We start from the raw sequence: 18,529 nt of genomic DNA, 5'->3' as shown, positions 1-18,529 counted from the left end.
CCCCGCCCTTCTCTCTGAATCAGAGACTCAGAGCGGCTTACAATCTCCTACATCTTCTTCCCCCACCATAGACATCCTGTGAGGTGGGTGGGGCTGAGAGTGCTCTCACAGCAGCTGCCCTTTCAAGGACACACTCCGTGATAACTATGGCTGACCCAAGGTCATTCCAGCAGGTGCAAGTGGAGGAGTGGGGAATCAAACCCAGTTCTCCCAGATAAGAGTCAGAACACTTAACCACTACACCAAACCGGCTATTTGGCGATGAAACGTATTTTAGCAACAGAACACCATGATGCTACAGCCAGACTCTCAAGGAAACATTAAAACATAAGGTTTCAGCTGTTTTAGTGAGAATATGAGCTGCTAGGAAAGGACCCACAGAAATGCATAAAAAGAGAGGAAGAAACCGTTGCTGATCCTGGATCATTCCCAGCACGAAGTCACCCAACTATGAGAAGAGGTGGATGGCAGACTTCTGGCAAGAGCAGCAGAGCAGGATCTGACTGAACTGACCTATGGCGTGTGGGGGGAAACAGCTGACTAGGAAAGTTCTCCTGCCCCAAATGAAACGAATGGGAAGTGTGCAAGGGCACTGTCTTTAAGCAGGAGAATTCACTCCGCAGTCTGTGACCTCCTCTCTGCTACATCCTTCCAAAAACTGTGACTAATTTCCCAACATTCAACAAGCTTCTGACCTGTGAAAACACGGCTGCATATACCCCCGCATGCCAATTCTCTTATTCTGCAGGCCAACCACCTAAAACTTCATGTCCCGGTTCTTCAGGAGCAGAGCCATCCTCACTTGGGTTAAGCCTGATCGATCTTCTAAGATGCTCTTTCCAGAACTGAATAATTTCTTTATTTGCAGGCAAGGGGATCACTGTTTTCCCTCCTCCTTTTAGGCGGAGGATGAATCCTGTCTCTACTTCCCTCCCTAAATATCTGGGTATCTGTACTTCTATCACTCCCCTCAACGAATTTGCATAGTCCACAGACTCTCAATTACAGCAGATTCTCTCTTTAAGGTTGCCTGCAATAATTTTTTTGCACTGCGCTTTCAAACGTATGTCAGTACCTCCCAACATAAATGCTGGGCATCAAAAGCCCCTCCTCTAAAAGCTCCCCAGATACCCATCTGACTTACTGGCTTCAAGTGGATGACAGAGCTGTTTGACATCACGGTGTGGTCCCCCTCCATTATATCCAGCTCACTCTTGTCATCAGAGGCATCTGGAAGACTATTCACACTACTGCTTTGGCTACTGGCACTAATGGACATGCTAGGGATGGACTGGTTGCTGCCAACACTGTTCACTGTTCCTGTCCGGCCCGCACTGTGGTCTTGATCCTAAAGGGAGAGAGGGATGATAGCTGGATTAGCAGTATTTATAACATGAAGCATCTTTCAAAGATAGTTTGCTATTTGTTTAGTCTCTCTTCAGCTAAACAATAACTACCAGCAGCTCATGAAGGCTGTCTGCAAGTTTTGCAGGGAGGAAAATCAGGTTTTGGATCTAGCAGATATTTGTTGGTTTTATAAACTAATGCTACACATGAAGCTGCTTTATACTGAATCAGATGGTCAGTACTGCGTATTCAGACTAGCAGCAGCTGCCCAGAGATGCAGGCAAAGGTCATTCACATAACCTCCTACCTGATCCCATTTAACTGGAGATGCCAGGGATTGAACCTGAGATCCTCTGCATGCCAAGCAGTTCTTTCACTGAGCTACAGGCCCTCTACCTACCAGGGAAGGTGTTCACGGTAAGAATATTAACCTAGGCCTGATTTGTCTGCTACCCTTGTAAATATCACACAGTTCTTATTCACTACCAGGGCTCCTATAAACTAAAGACTGTAATGACTACACCCACATTCCACAGATAGTTAGACAGTAGTTCTCCTAGTCCCAAATCATTTTTATACAACTCCTTGCTCCAGGAAAGATCCCAGCTAACTTAATACAAGACTGAGCAAGTGTTGGGGACTGGCCTCAGTGGTCAAGCATACGCTTTGCATCTAGAAGGTCTCAGGTTCAATTCCCAGCATCTCTATTTCAAATTATCAGGTAGTGGGGAATGTGGAAGACCTCCACCTGAGACCAGAGCAGACAATATTATTTGGATAGACCAATAATCTGATTCAGTATAAGTCAGCTTCAGGTGTCTCTTCCAATAGGGCACGCAACATGGAAGGGTTGTGTTTTGCTGTAGAACCCTCAGCGGTAGAAAATGACAAGCAGGCTAGAATAAAGGATGCCAAGTGAACTGCTGACATACAATACAGCAAGGGAAGGCCATGCTTTAAGGCAGTGGAAATCCACTCCTGCTTTCAAGGGGAAAATGCAAGTAACTGCCCAAAGTCAGAGGGCAATTTTCCATCCCAGAACAGGCTAAACAGCGGCTTGCTGGCCTTGCGGCTTGGTATGATGGCAAATGAGCCCCATCCAAGTCAGCACATCTTGTGGAGACTGCTGGCACTTTGCTAATCATTCAGTCTCCTCTTCGCCTCCCTTCCCAGCCGCCTCTGCTTTTACCTCCTCCTCTTCCTGGGCTTCAACTGTGGGTCCGTTGTGTGCCTCCTGAAAGAGCAGTTTTTTCATTTTCCGATACTGCAGATTGTCCAGTTCTCTGACTGCATCTTTTGTTCTCTGGATCAGGTCTATTAACACTGTCTCGGGGCGTTCCCGGAGGACAAACACATGCTGCAGCAGAAACACATGAGCAAAGTGGTTGGCACTTTGTGACCCCAGGGTGTGGACACCCTCCCTGCCTCCAAAGCAAGTAATGACTTCAGGCACAGAGTTAACACCCTATGGGAGATGCCAAGTGAAGGGGAAACGGTTGTACGATCTTCTGTTGGGGTAAGCCTGGAAAATGTTTGGCTGGGAACAGCCCACGTAAAGCCACAAAAACCACTTGCCAAAAATTGGGTGGCACCTCTTCATTCAAAAGCACCGATTTGTTAAAAAGTACTTGGCATCTGACAGATCCTTAACATCCATGATCAACTCCGCAGAGACAAAGCCCACCAGCTGCAGTCAACATAACGCCCGCGATGTCTGGACACACACCACCACCCAGCTTGGACTTAACTTTTTCAATGCTAAGGGCAGGGGTCGTTTTGTAGAAAAATAGGTGGTGGAGCTCATCCAGGGATTGTTATGCAGCTGCACCTACTATTCAATGGACAAGATGGGAAGGAGAAGGCGGAACCTTCAGAAAGGTTCAGGAGTTGTACTCCTGTGAGCTCCTGCTGAATCCGAGGCCTGGCTAAGGGTCCTCAAGAATGAGGCAGGTGGGGGGAAAGGACGCTGAGCCCATCACACGTTTAAATTTCACAAAAACCAACCTCCTCATAAGAGAGAGCTAAGCTGGTGTGGATACTCAGAAAAAAAGAGGAATGGGCAGCAAAGAAAGTGGCCAAGGGACACAGGGAAACAAGCCTCAAAGAAAATGTCTCAAAACATCAGCTCAATAAGTCACCTGATGGGGGGGCAGTTATGAAACACTGATGTGATACCTGAAGCCTTTGCCTGCCTCTACAGCAGCTTCTCTTCAGAACAGTTTAATGCTGAGCATTAAAAGAAGGATGTCACAATACGTGCGGACCAAGACTTATAGACACACACAGGGGGTCGACCTCAAACTCTTCCCTATATGCTGAGCACATGGCGAGAATGTACAAAGGGCGTGTGAGAACAGGAATCATACAACCCAGCAGCACTTTTACTATTTATCAGCATTTGCTGATTCCTGACAGAGCTATGAAAGTTTCTGTCTCGAGGCCACCGAGAAAAATGGAAAAGAGAAGTCAGTGGGAACAAGCTGTAAGCAACTCATGTCAAAAAATAAATGTGCCAGGAATGGAATAACATTTTCAGCAGGAGGGTATATTTCAGTTGAGGAACTGCAAGGCTTTAAAAACACCTGGAGTGAGAATCTGGCATCTAATATAAACACCCACTAGGGCAGGCATGTTATGTGCTTACTATATACTGACAAAGAATAAGGAGATAGATTATTTTGTTTACTAAAGTGTGAAAGATCTTGCCTTCACCAGACTAGGCTCCAAGAGAAGAATATCAGAATTAGGTGGCAAATCTGAGGATATAAGATATGAGGATATACGGATGAAGGGCCCAGCAAGGTGACACCCAGCTGTGGTTTGTGGCATAGTGGTTAATATCAGGCTAGGACTCGGGAGACCCGGTTTCAAATCCTTACTCAGACATGAAACTAAGTAAGAACATAAGAGAAGCCATGTTGGATCAGGCCAACGGCCCATCCAGTCCAACACTCTGTGTCACACAGTGGCAAAAAATTTTATATATACACACACACTGTGGCTAATAGCCACTGATGGACCTGTGCTCCATATTTTTATCTAAACCCCTCTTGAAGGTGGCTATACTTGTGGCCGCCACCACCTCCTGTGGTGAGTGACTTGGGGCCAGTCATGCATACTCTGAACTACCTCACAAGGATGGCGTGAGGATAAAGTGCGGGAAAGGTACCTATGTGCTTTGAGCTCTTTGGAGAAACTGTGGGATATAAGAATGCTGCTAGGAAAAGGGAGAAAAGGAAGATACAGGTTATTTAGAAGTTTGAAGGTACACAGGTCTGGCACCCGCCTTGCAAAGAAAGTGACAGGCAAGGATGGTTTGAATGCTGGGATTTTGCAGGTATACAAACCATCGCATGGTGGAGGGATCTGAAAAGTAAAACTCACCTTCGAGAGTTCCTCTGATGTAGGCCTGTCTTGGGGAATTTTCTGGAGGCAAGAATCTACAAAGTTTCGAAAATAATCAGACCTAAAATGGGGAAAAGAGAGAGAAAATTTAATCACCGAGCCCCCTTGCCAGAAGGGTTTCCAGGCTTGCCCTAAAGATGTAGATTTACAGTAAAGCAAGTGCAATGGATGCTTTTTCACAGAGTTATGTGGAGAATCATGGAAAAATGCAGCAGAGCTGGAAGCAGGGTGCCAGCACTCACTGTGGGCACTGGGCTCATGGCACATGCAATAGCCAATCCCTAGAACTTGACAGGACAGCACTGATTGTTTGGGTGCTCTCTCTCCCCCCCCCCCCCTCTCTTTCTCACACACGCTCACACACACAGAGAGAATTTCAAGTCTCTAAAGAACCCACTGCAGTGTGCTGTTTCCTTAACCCGAACCTGACACTTTAAGACCCAGAGTGACAAAACCTGGAATTTTCATCAAATGTGTTAAGATGTTTCTCATCTCAGTTGTTCACTCACCATTCATTGGACTGGAGCGTAGGGGATTCATTCTGCGCTATGTGATATAAGGCACTCATTGCATTCATGTTAAACAAAGGAGGCTTCCTTTCCGCTGTGTAGAAAAAGAAAACACTGCCTTAATATAAGGAAACTGCCCCCTAATTTCCCAGTCAGCTCATCCCTCTTCTGTTATAAAGCCCCTCAAACTGGATTGCCAGCATCCATATGACCAGAACAGACAAAACATGCAGAGGTTTGAATATCTGGACACCAATGCCCAGAAGGTGTTTGGTACAAAGCAGGGGTGGCCAGACTTGCTTCATGTAAGAGCCACAAAGAATAAATACCAGATGTTTGAGAGCCACAATACATGAACATATACTACACACACATTTTTATTAAAACCCTACTGGACTTGGTGGCAAAGCCACCTTATGGGCTCACTTTTCTCCGCAGCTCTTCCATTCTCCTTCCCCACTCTAAGTGCCTGGGTGACCTCTGTGATGGAAGAGAAGAGTTTGCAAGCCTGCCTATTTCCCCCCCTTTCCCCGCTTCACACATGATGGAAGTAGTTGCCTACCCATGGGTCAGCACTCAGAGCCTGACTGAAGTCCTGAAGCTACACACATTTACTCAAGAGGAAGCCTCAACCTCTGGGAGTATGTGTGCACAATATGTGTGAAAGAGCTGCATATGACTCCCAAGCCACAGTTTGGCCACCCCTGGTATAAAGAAAGCCCTAACTTCAATCACTGGCATCTCCAGTTATCCATCCATCCATCTATCTCAGGTGGCTCTCGAAATCTGCTGCCAGACTAAGTAAACAATACTGATGAACAAGGCTGCTTCACTGGACTCTGTGAGCCTCCCAAGCAGAGTCTACCACTGATTCCTCACAGTTCCGAATAGCCTTAATGCAGCTTTTGTTTTTTAACTCCTCCCCCAGAAACCTGCTCATGCACCCAACTGCTAGGTACACTGCACAATGATGTCTTGAGTATGATCATTTCAAATGCTCAGAGAGGCCCATATTGGCCACATGACATTTAATTCAGCCTCTTGTTTCTAACAGTGGCCAGTCTGCTGCTGTGGAAAAGTCACAGGTAGGGTATGAGGAGGATACAGATTTCCTGTTCTCTGTGCCCCCCGCACCTAGAATTCAGAGTCAGGCCATCTCGATACACTGAGAGTCTATTTAGCTAGCTTGGCTAATTGCCATTAATTAGGGCTACACGCAACAGACTGACAGCAAATATTTTGAGTGCATTTTGACCAAACTGACCGGGGTGCTGGCTGAGTTGCAGTGTGGCTGGTCCAGAACAAGCCTCATCACTCTCTTTGCCCTTTGTTTGCCGGCATATTTTGATCTCTTCAGAGGGAGGCACTGAAGATTTGGGGCACTTGGGCTTGCACCTGGTCTAATCTAAATTCCCTTTTCAAGGCTACCTAAGCTGGTGGCCATTGCTGCCTCTTGTGGCAATGAACTCCACATTTTAAATGATACACAGTGTGAAGAATTCTTTCCTCTGCCCACCATCTACCAGTGAACTGTTTCACTTCATGACCTTAGATTCTGATATTTTGAGGGAGAAAAGTTGCTCTCCGTGTGATCCTTCTAGGTCATTCATAAATTTTACAAACCTCAATTACATCCATCCCACCCTAATAGTATCCCACCTATCTGAACTAAAATGCCCCAAGAAAAATGCACTGGTGATCTCTTTTGCTGCTCCTCATCCTCAATTACTTTGGTTACTTTTTTCCATATCCTTCCAACCCCACAGAGTCCTCTTTGAGATGGGGCAAAGGGAAGAGCACGCAGAAAATGCTATTGGGATACTCAGTGGTTTTTTGGACTACTTGCAATGGACCAAGTCTTTTCTTTCAGATGAAGGGCTGCAGAATCAACAACATTCAATTCTGCTCTGGTTAATCACGATAATAAATCACTGCTGTATGCTACACAAGAGTTTCGGGGTTGGGGGTGGGAGGGAGGAGGGAAACAGACTGTGTTCCCTAGGGGAAGGCAAATCCCAGAGGTCAAAGCATGAAGGATTACTTAATGCATGGTAAACCATTACAAGACATCTATAACACTTGTTGAGAAGCTGAACATCCTAGGAGAGACAAGGGAATAAAGGTAAGTACAGCAAGGGGTGAATGCAGGATTGATGAGGTACAGAGCAAATTTCAAGTAACAAAGTAATATTGAAAATTCCTTCCTGTGTGCTGAACAAGAGCAATACACCAGAACAAGAAGGTGATTCTAAAGCGTCTGGGAAGTATACACTGAACATGCAACCTAAAAAAAGTATGCACTTAATCTTTCAAAATGTTCACTGTGATATGGAAGAAAAACCTGTCAAGGCACCTGCTGGGAGATCACAGCTCTGCCAGGATAAGGGGCACAGCTTACCTAGTTCAATACATGTTATCCCAAGAGACCATACATCGACTTTACCATCATACTGCCCTTCATCCATGGCTAAAATCACTTCTGGGGCCATCCTAGAACACAGGAGATAAAACGTTCAGTGAAGTTGCTTGTGTCATTTTTGTGGCATTCATGACTGTAAAGACAAGCCTCAGCTACTGGAGTGAGGAAAAAACAGACTGAGTATCTATTCCCCGGCATGATATCCTGAGAATGCCACATGGCAGCAGGTGGTAAATTCACAACACTATGGGTATGAGGGCAAGCCTGAAGATCCCAGGGCAAGAGGGCACAAATAGGCCTCTTTCAGACATCCCACCACCACATGCCAAGGTTGGCAACTAGATCCATTCAATCCCAACCCCTTAAATACAAGCAGGCCCAGAATTTAAATGCCTGTTACCAAATTCTCCCCAACCCACAGTTTAAGTGTTTTCAATCAACACAGATAACCAACTACGCAACACAATTCTAGACACATCCGTTACTTTAAGTGATAACTAATACTGAAGGCATTTCCTTACCAATATGGCGTCCCCACAAATGAATTGGCAGGAGAGGCTATGGAAGCAGATCCAAAGTCAGCTAGCTTCACCTGGCCCGGTTCTGTCAGTAGGATGTTTCCTGCCTTGATATCTCTGAGGAACATGGGAATGTTAATGTCACACTCTGAAGCCCACTTACTGGCAGGCCCCAACAGATAAGATGCAAGTATAGCTGTACCAAGACAGTATCACAAGAGGCAGCATTGTACTGGTACAATAAAGCCAGTGCTGGACCAATAATGCGTCTACAAAGTCCAAAACAGGTAGATGTGGGTGAAAAGGGGGCCAAGAAGTTGCATGCAAGGGCGGGGGGGGAGTGCTTCATTTGTCACAGCTTTTTCCCTACATAAAGAGAAGAAGAAGACTGCAGATTTATACCCCGCCCTTCTCTCTGAATCAGAGACTCAGGAGATTTACAATCTCCTATATCTTCTCCCCCACCACAACAGACACCCTGTGAGGTGGGTGGGGCTGAGAGGGCTCTCACAGCAGCTGCCCTTTCAAGGATAAGTCCTGTGATAGCTATGGCTAACCCAAGGCCATTACAGCAGGTGCAAGTGGAGGAGTTGGGAATCAAACCCGGTTCTCTCAGATAAGAGTCCGCACACTTAACCACTACACTCAACTGGCTCTCTGTAGACCAGAAGAGGACCAGAAACCCAATATAACCCACTCTGAAGAACCTGCTGGAACACAATACAGGAAGCACAATACACAATAATTTAGTCTGGGAATATGAAGATACAAAGCAATAAGGAGACAGCCACAGAGGATGCCAGCTAGCTTCTGCTGATACAATAAGAGCTTTTCCAAGTCACCAAAACATCATGCTGTAAGTAAGACATGACTCAGGTAATAGTTGTTTTTTTTCCTAAGGAAATCAGCTTCTGATATCGATATGTTCTAGAAGAGTTTATACATGAATTCCTTTAGTCTCAAATGCAACCCTCACATGCTCATGCATAGGCTTTGGAAGGATGTAGAAATGAGTCTTTTCATTGCCCTGCTTGCCTGACGGCTTTCCAAGCAGTGTTCTTGCTGTTAAATGCCCCACAAACCAGTCCCCAATGGTTCTAAATGTGCAATGGCACAATTTTATTTGTTTTACACAAAGGGAACCCTGAATGGGCTGCCCTAATGTCAGTTCTCGACTGCCGATTCCTTGACAGGTTGCACTGGGGGGCGGGGAATGGTGGGGCTTCACTTACCTATGGATCAGGTTGTGAGAATGCAGATATGCTAATCCTTGGAGAGCACCATGGGTAATGGCAGCTATTTCCACCTCTTGCAAAGGCTTTTTATGGACTTGAAAAAAGAAAAATGCAGTTAACATACCAGCAGCATGCAGGCTCTCAGACAAAGGCAATAAAACCTTTAATGGAAGGACAAGGCTCAGGACAGCCCAATGCTGTGGTTACAGCCTCAAACCCAGTGGTCTACCATTGGGCCTATCAGAAAAACTGTTGGTAACAACCACCTTACTTTATGGCTGCACTTCCCAAACACGGACTCAACATCCAAATCTGATAAACACATCCCCACCCTTGTCCTGAGCCTTTCTCAATACCTCAAGTGTTGTCACAAAACAAAGCAAATGGCTCCAAAAACATAACCTCTCCTCCTCACCCCACGATACCTGCCACAAAGGCAGACTGATGACAGCTTGTCTTGAACTGAGAAGTCCATGTTGTTAAAAACAAGCATTTGACCACAGCTACACTGGCAGAGAGCCTTACACCTTTGTACAGCTGCCCTAGATATGTGCCTTCATTCCTGAATGCTGCAAGAAACCAAGCCAGCAAGTCAAAGGTAGACTTCTTGCCAGGTTAAGGAAACCACCAATGAGAGAAAGTAATGCAGAAGTAGACAAATACACCGAGACATGGAAAGTTCGTTCGTCTGAGATATATTACTGAGCAGGGCTTTTTTGGTAGAAAAAGCCCAGCAGGAACACATTTGCATATTAGGCCACACCCCCTGGCATCACCACTGTTTCACACGGGGCATTTTTTAAAGAAAAAGCCCAGCAGAAACTTATTTGCATATTAGGCAACACACACCCAGGCACCAAGCCAGCCAGAACTGTGTTCCTGTGTGTTCTTGCTCAAAAAAACCCTGTTACTGAGGAATTTGGATGCTTCTCTCTTTTACACATGTGCACACGGTCAGTCAAGTATCAGAAGAGCTTACCTTCTAATAAATCTGATGCTGATCCTAAACAGTATTCCATAACAAGCTAAAGAGGGCAGAGGGAGAACAAGCTGTTAGAGAATACTGTAGTTTGGTAGAAGGACACCCACCCCCTACAACGGAGAACGAATGCCATCATCTACCTCAAAGTCCTCAAGCTTCATCAGGGAACTGCTCAGCATCTGACATCAGGCCAGAAAACAAGCCACCACAATCTTCCCATGTTTCTTCTGCACCGAGTGGCAGGCACATGCAGCCTGTCTCAGCTGCTGCATTTCTTGAAGGGGCTATGTTGGCCTACACTGCATAGCTTCGCAAAGAACAGCCTTAGCCAGTATTCTAGGCATGAGCATTCAGAGATGTAGCGGGATGAGAGGTGATGATGACTCCGAGGCAACATTTCAATGCAATCTCAACAAAGTTTCTGAGACAATATGTAACAAAACTTTTGAAAACTCACAACAAAATCATAGAATCATAGAGTTGGAAGGGATCTCCAGGGTCACCTAGTTCAACTTCCTGCACAATGCAGGAACTTCACAAATACATCCCTCCCCCAGACATCCCCAGTGACCCTTGCTCCTTTGGATGTTAGATGTGAGGGTGTTCTGGTTGAGACATCTGTCACCCCACTGATCACCAGGGTTGGTTCAGCTGATCTCGCTGGCTAGGCGAGTGTCCCCTTCCTCCCTCACCACTCCATGTGCGTCCCTCCCAAAGCTGCAAGCTTGGTGGAAGAGGACCCTTGCTCCATGCCCAGAAGATGGCAAAAACCTCCAGGATCCCTTGCCAAAATGGCCTGGAGAAAAATTGCTGTCTGATCCCAAAATGCCAATCAGCATTCCCCTGGGTGTGTAAAAAAGGGCCATGAGAACTAAGCAGTGATGCAACCCTTCCTGTTCTCCTTCTCATGACCTGCCTGATTCACAGAATCAGCATTGCTGTCAGCAGAATTATCAAACAGTGGCAAAACATGGTGGAGGTTTTTTTTTTTGTAATTATCTCTCTCCAAATGTCCGGGAAAATAAAACATCTTCCCCTGGCACCTAAAACTCAATACAGAAGGCTCTCGGTGAACAGAGACAGGGAGGGCCATTTGACAAACTGGATGCCATCACTGAAAGACCCTGTCTATCTCTATCAGTCACCCACCTTACTTCAGAAGGTTAGGGCACACGGAGGATGTCTCTGATGAAAATCTTAACAGCCAGGCAACTTTGCATGGCAGTAATGTGGCCTTTCGGGTAACTTTCAAAGCCCCAAACCATCTGAGATTAGGGCAAGCCTCATGACTTGGAAGCGTGTCTGGAAATGAACAGAAAGCCAGCAAAGTTCTTTCAGAACTGGCAGGATGCACTCACAGCAATCTGGCCCAGCCAGCAGCCTTGCTGCTGCAGTGGTCAAAGCTCACTGCAGTCTCCAATCAGTATTTAAAAAAAAAAAAATAGAATGCCTTGCAGTGGTCTAGCCTGAATGTGATTAGATCACAAATAAACATGGCCAGTCAACAACAGAAAAGGCCGTTGTCAGAAAATCAACTATAGCTAAGATGCTACATAGCACAGATGAGAACTAAACTCTCTATAGGCCCAGGTCTAATGTTTTTAAGCAAAGCACAACCCAGTTTAGAACCCTGGTTATCGAGATGGTTGACCAACCATGCCTCAGGCTTATGGAGACTGTGGTTTGGTTTACTAGCCTTCCCACAGCACAATATTGCCTCCAAGCATCTATTCCAAGCATCTACCCCCTAACCCAAGTCAGACAACAAATGCATACTGGTAAACACTTCACTCAGTCTCCAGATGATGATCCACAATTTTTTTTGGTAGATGTTAAATAGCATGGGAAACCAAAGAGAACCCCACAACACAAGTACTAAGTCAGATAGCTGGCTGCCAGTATGCCCAGAAATCTGCTGGACAGGAATGGATCCATTAGATCAGGGTATTCCCCCATAAACCATTTCAGATGACCATATTAGAAGCATACTGCGGCTGATGATCATTAGGTAGGACAACCAAAGGGGATCCACAGCTACAAAACAATCTGGGAAAACCAGACTGAAATGAGTCTGATCATTCATCTCATTCCAAAAATCTGCAAATGCCTGGTTACCACTTGCTACAGGACCTTGCCAGTGTTCCCTCTAACCTGAGTTAGCGTGAGCTAGCTCACAGATTTTTAGCCTCCAGCTCACACATTTTTGTCTTAGCTCAGGAAGGATGACCCCAGAGTACAATAATTTATGCAGCAGCTCACAACTTTAATGCCAGGAGCTCACCAAGTAGAATTTTTGCTCACAAGACACTGCACCTTAGAGGGAACACTGGACCTTGCCCTTGTGGGGGTGTGACTGGCCAGCTGAAAGCTGCTAAAACTGCTTGGAACGATTCTGCAACTATGACCTACTGGTTTAATGAATTTGCTAGTAAGCAGGGCATCACAGCTTGCTTGCCTGATAATTTCAAACCTTGAAATACTATCTTAAGAGGGCAAGGAATTTGATGAAATAGTCTGTGATTTACTCCGTCATTCAGAAGGTTAACTCAATTGCAGTTCAATCTAACCCCTGTCTATGGAGGTTCACTGATTTAAATGGATTTTTCCAGGGCTTTTTTTGTAGCAGGAACTCCTTTGCATATTAGGCCACACACACCCTGTTGTAGCCAACCCTCCAAGAGCGTACAGGGCTCTTAGTACAGGGCCTACTGCAAGCTCCAGGAGGATTGGCTACATCAGATCGTGTGGCCTAATACGCAAAGGAGTTCCTGCTATAAAATGGCCTGGATTTTAATTCTAAGTAAGCAAATGAAAGGCTGCATCCCTGACATAAAACTGAAAGACACTAAGACAAGTGTGTTTACTGCTTCAGCCTCAGCAAGTTTTGAAAGGATACATGAGAATGGATACACTCGTGTCCCATGAGGTTAGCATCCCAGATGCAGGAGAGTGAAGTTGGCTTGTTGATTTCATGGGACACGTTCATTGGGAAAGTCAGGAAAAGGAGCACATTCCCCTTCCAAGTTTCATGTGTTTTGCTTTTTAATTTTATTGAGAATTCTATTTTTAACAGTGGCCTTTAGAACAAAATTGTGCTGCACAAATCCTCTAGAAAAATGACAGATCCAAAAAACAGTTAAAGTATCTCAGCATTCTTTTTATAGGTAGCTCTTGCTCAGACATCAAAGTGATGATAATGCATTTTTTCCCCCAACAGATATATTTACTATTGGGAAGTTTGCTAAAATTTTGAGCAACTATCAAGAGATGCAGCAAAACTTTGGCATTAAATTGTACCAGAACAAAAGAGCTAAGCAGACAGAAGTTCTTTTAATATCCATGTTCTAAACACTTAAAAGTCAAGAAGACTGGATAAAGAAGTTTTACTTAATTAATGGAGAGAAGTTACAAGGATTTCAAACGACTTAATGGGGATGAGGGCGCTCAAGACATCAAGGCACAATCTCGAAGAGATAAATGCAAATGTTGCAACTCATCATTCAGCACTGGAAACCAGAGGAAATACTTTCGTTTCTGTTCGACCCATACCACACGCAGTGTTTTCTTACCCATGCTGTATGCTCCCGCAAATAGCAGCCTTTGTATTCTATACTGTTGGGATGTTTAATTCGTTGTAGAAACTTGACTTCTTTAATGATATCCTGCCATTTCTGTGGAAGAGAAGGAAAAAAAAGAACTAGGCAAAAAAGATCTATTGGGGGTGGGCTGAAAAAAGTGGCCTACTTTAGATAAACGATTCTAGCTACCAATCACTAGTATCTCAATGACCTGTGGAAGTGAAGACCATTCGCTGCTGCATGCCTCCTTCCAGTCTGGGAGAAACCAGAGCCCTCTTCTGTTCAGCTGCTACTGTCAAAACCAGTTTCTCTCAAGAGTTTGTTGCTCCCATCTAGCCTTTATCAGGCCTATAGCTATGGTGGGGCTGCTTGGGGCCTGCCTCCCAACTTTGGTGTAGTGGTTAAGTGTGCGGACTCTTATCTGGGAGAACCGGGTTTGATTCCCCACTCCTCCACTTGCACCTGCTGGAATGGCCTTGGGTCAGCCAGAGCTCTGGCAGAGGTTGTCCTTGAAAGGGCAGCTGCTGTGAGCCCTCTCCAGCCCCACCCACCTCACAGGGTGTCTGTTGTGGGGGAGGAAGGTAAAGGAGATTGTAAGCCGCTCTGAGACTCTTCGGAGTGGAGGGCGGGATATAAATCCAATATCTTCTTCTTCTTCTTCTTCTTCTTCTTCTTCTTACTGACAAGGCCCCACGACTTCCCATCCATCCCAGGCCCCGCAAGCCAGCAACAAAGAGCATAAGAGGACATGGCAGCGGGAGCAGGGAAGGAGCTGGGTCTTCCTGTGCAGCTGCGCCGTCTGGCATGCGAGGCTGGCTACGGTGGCTGCATGGAGCCAGATAGCGCCCACCATGAAAAAGCACATGTAGACACACACACAATGCCCAAGCACAAAAGATGTGCCCGCACTGCCAGCTCCGCACAACTGGAGGCAGGATTTTCCCCCTCTCCCCCGCTCTTGTTGTGGCAGCGGCTACCACTCTGCTGGCTTGCTCCCTTCCAGTGAACAACTTCCTGAGCTGGTCAGGAGAGGAGGCGAGAGTGTTGGGGGAGGAGGGGGAAGATATTGCCCCTCTTGGGGAAGGAGAGGATGCTGACTGAGACCAGAGATTTGCAGGGGTTGCTTGCAATTGCCGCAGCCTTCCCCAGGTGGGGTGGAGGCTGAAGCAGCCAGTCCCCCACCCCACCCCAGATTGCCTCCCGGAAGCCAGAACAGCGGCTTGCCGGAGGGAAAGGACACACAAGGCTCATTTGAGCGCTGCCACCTGGAGGCACAGGTGGGCCAGAGGCAAGCAAGGTGGTTCCTGAGCACCAGCTGGAAACTCCTGCCTGTTGATGGGCAGGGAGGGGGGAGTCGATCCTGGCAGGGGTAGAAAGATAATTTAATTAACTTCAATGTAAGTCAATTTACTTTAATTAACTGAATTTGTGTCCAATTAGACAGAAAACAGTAAAACCGTCAAAACCGCCTTAATACCAACTCCATTTTCAAACTGATGGGTAAGAATGGAATGCTCAACTGTATCAAAAGTTGCCAAGAGGTCCAACAGTATCAACATGGAAGACTGTCCCCTGGCCGACTTTAAATGAAGATTGTCCACCTGTGCAACTAAACCCATCTTGGTGCACAACCCAGACATGAAACTAGAAAGAAATGGGTCAAAGGCAGATACGTCATTCAGGAAACCCTGGAGCTGCTTTGCCACCACCTGCTCTATTACCATCCCTCAAAAAAGAAAACTGGAGACTCGCTTGTAATTGGCCACCTCATCCCTAGCCAATGAAAGGTTTCTGTTTTGTTTCTGAGAAGAGGTCTAATAATTGCCTCCTTCAAAGGTATGGGGAGAGCCCCCTCGGTCAGGAAAGAGCTGATGGCTTCAATACTTTTTCCCAGAAATTTATTTAAAAGTTATGGATGGGCTCAAAAATTTGGGGTTGCTTGATGCGAAAATCGAGGTGACAGGGCTACTATCAGACACCAAGGATCTAGTCACCCTTTTGGTGGCAAAATTTATAGGAGCAATAATTAAATACCGGGGAAATAACCCTAAATAAGGCCTTTTCTTTTTAAATTTTTATTTCAGTTTCTGCTTGGTGATAGCTTTATGAGCGGGGGGGGGGGGGCGGGGGGCGGGGCATGGGATCCCACATATTCTCAAGGAACTTGTCAGCATCTACAGGCAGGATCAATCTACAACTATCTGTAAGAAACGGACAAATGGGTTCTTCTGACATCTCAGGTACCAGATCTGCTCTCAAAGTTGGAATGGATGAGAGAGATTTTTTTTCAATAAAAAACCTTGCAAAAACAAGGACTTAGGTCAGGGGTGGCCAACGATAGCTCTCCCGATATTTTTTTGCCTACAACTCCCATCAGCCCCAGCCATTGGTCATGCTGGCTGGGGCTGATGGGAGTTGTAGGCAAAAAAACATTTGGAGAGCTACCGTTGGCCACCCCTGACTTAGGTGTTATGAAGTCCCGAACCACTTTAAACAACTAAGCTGGATGAGCTTTTGCTGATGCAATGGCAGCAGAGAAGAAGGTCTTCTCCGCTGCCACCACTGCCATCTTATAGGCCTGCAAACAGGTTTTATGATTGAGAGCCAGTTTGGTGTAGTGGTTAAGTGTGCGGACTCTTATCTGGGAGAACCAGGTTTGATTTCCCACTCCTCCACTTGCACCTGCTGGGATGGCCTTGGGTCAGCCATAGCTCTGGCAGAGGTTGTCCTTGAAAGGGCAGCTGCTGTGAGAGTCCTCTCAGGGTGTCTGTGTAGGGGAGGAAGATAAAGGAGATTGTGAGCCACTCTGAGACTCGGAGTGGAGGGCGGGGATAGAAATCCAATATCATCATCATCATTATGATGTGCTCTGTCTCATTCATCATGAGTCCAACCCCCCACCAACATCACTCTAGTCGTCTCCCAGTCCACTTCATGTCACATAGTTTTTAAGCCACTTAGCTTATAAGCCAGTAAGGAGCTCACTATACTACTAAAAACAAATTTCACATAAATGACAGACCAACAACCAACATCAACCAGACAGAAGCGGACTTATCATCATACACTCGCCATCTTCAAACATTTTCCTGAACAATTCTGCCTTGCAAAGTTTTGAGTAGGGGCCTTCCTAACATTTCCAGGAAAAGCCATTCAATGACACTGGAGCCACCAAAATGAAAGTTCAAGATAGGGCGGCAATAGATTTTATCTGCCTGCAGGAAGGAATACAGAGAAGGCATTGATTAGAGATGAATGGAACTGTGCTGCAGGCTGTTGATGTGTCTCAGAGGGTAATACTGGGAAGATAAAATGGGGGAGGGGAGAGCCATGTGTGCCATCCTGAAGTCCTTGGAGGAAAAGCATGAAAAATCAAGTTGATAACGCACACATGCACAATCTGTCTATTGAGGGAGGGTGAGAGAAAAACAGAAAGAAAGGGAGGGGCGGGCTACAACACTATAGGACAGTGCAGCCTCTACCCTGTCACCTCTTCTCCAGTAGGGCTGTCACGAAGATGAATAAGGCCAAGGCTGCATCTTGCACACTGGAGATGCCGATTAGTCATAACTGCAGCTTGAGCTGCCTTCTCTCTTGGTAACAGAGGAACAAACCAGAAAGGGTTTTTATTAACTGTACTCTCTCTTTCAAAATAAACACCCGCCCGCCTAAGACAAACCAGCCCTATTTCTGAACCAAGTGCCACATTTCATTGATGGGAGCAGAGGTGTTTATAGGTCAATAATAATTAAGACAGCAGGAGGAGCAGATGCAAATTACAACTGCACCATCCCACAGTAAAACGAATTGTATAAGACAGGAAACAAAGTGCAGCCATAGCTCAGCCCTCGTGGAAAAATTCTTCAGTAAGTTATCATAGAATCATAAAGATGGAAGGGACCTCCAGAGACATTTAGTCCAACCCTCTGCACAATGCAGGAAACTCACAAATAAGAAGAAGATGAAGATGATATTGGATTTATATCCCGCCCTCCACTCCGAAGAGTCTCAGAGCGGCTCACAATCTCCTTTCCCTTCCTCCCCCACAACAGACACCCTGTGAGGTGGGTGGGGCTGGAGAGGGCTCTCACAGCAGCTGCCCTTTCAAGGACAACCTCTGCCAGAACTATGGCTGACCCAAGGCCATGCTAGCAGGTGCAAGTGGAGGAGTGGGGAATCAAACCCGGTTCTCCCAGATAAGAGTCCGCATACTTAACCACTACACCAAACTGGCTGTCCCCCTAAATTCACTGGATCTTCATTGCAGTCAGATGGCCATCTAGCCTCTGTTTAAAAACCTCCAAGAAAGGAGAGCCCTCCAATGTACAGAGAGAGTGCCTTGCATGGTATTTTGAAGTCTCCAAACGTGCTCAATTCTATGACCAAGGCATCAGGTCAAGCTCAGAATGGCAAAATCTTTCACTTCTAAGCAATATGTTCTCACTGGTCAGGTACACTGTTACTGTTCAAAGCGGTTGTGAAAGAATTCAAGATCATTAATCTCTGCCATGGGCCGACTAGGAAGTTAAAATGGCT

The 18,529-nt window shown here is 46.0% G+C and overlaps 1 protein-coding gene across 1 annotated transcript in view; it reads right to left on the bottom strand.

Annotated features, from left to right (window-relative positions):
- Positions 1-18,529, bottom strand: part of TAOK1 (TAO kinase 1) — an 80,579-nt gene that overhangs the window by 19,098 nt on the left and 42,952 nt on the right. The window contains exons 4-12 of the mRNA XM_060258728.1: positions 13,985-14,086; positions 10,413-10,458; positions 9,431-9,527; positions 8,202-8,315; positions 7,660-7,751; positions 5,262-5,355; positions 4,732-4,813; positions 2,537-2,704; positions 1,145-1,348 (exon numbers count right to left, since the gene is read on the bottom strand). Coding sequence (XP_060114711.1) covers positions 1,145-1,348; positions 2,537-2,704; positions 4,732-4,813; positions 5,262-5,355; positions 7,660-7,751; positions 8,202-8,315; positions 9,431-9,527; positions 10,413-10,458; positions 13,985-14,086 — 999 coding nt within the window. The remainder of the gene's footprint in view (positions 1-1,144; positions 1,349-2,536; positions 2,705-4,731; positions 4,814-5,261; positions 5,356-7,659; positions 7,752-8,201; positions 8,316-9,430; positions 9,528-10,412; positions 10,459-13,984; positions 14,087-18,529) is intronic.

The sequence above is a fragment of the Heteronotia binoei genome, chromosome 18 (genome assembly GCF_032191835.1).
Source record: "Heteronotia binoei isolate CCM8104 ecotype False Entrance Well chromosome 18, APGP_CSIRO_Hbin_v1, whole genome shotgun sequence".
Classification (NCBI taxonomy): Eukaryota; Metazoa; Chordata; class Lepidosauria; order Squamata; family Gekkonidae; genus Heteronotia; species Heteronotia binoei.
This window is presented reverse-complemented; position numbering and strand designations above follow the sequence as displayed.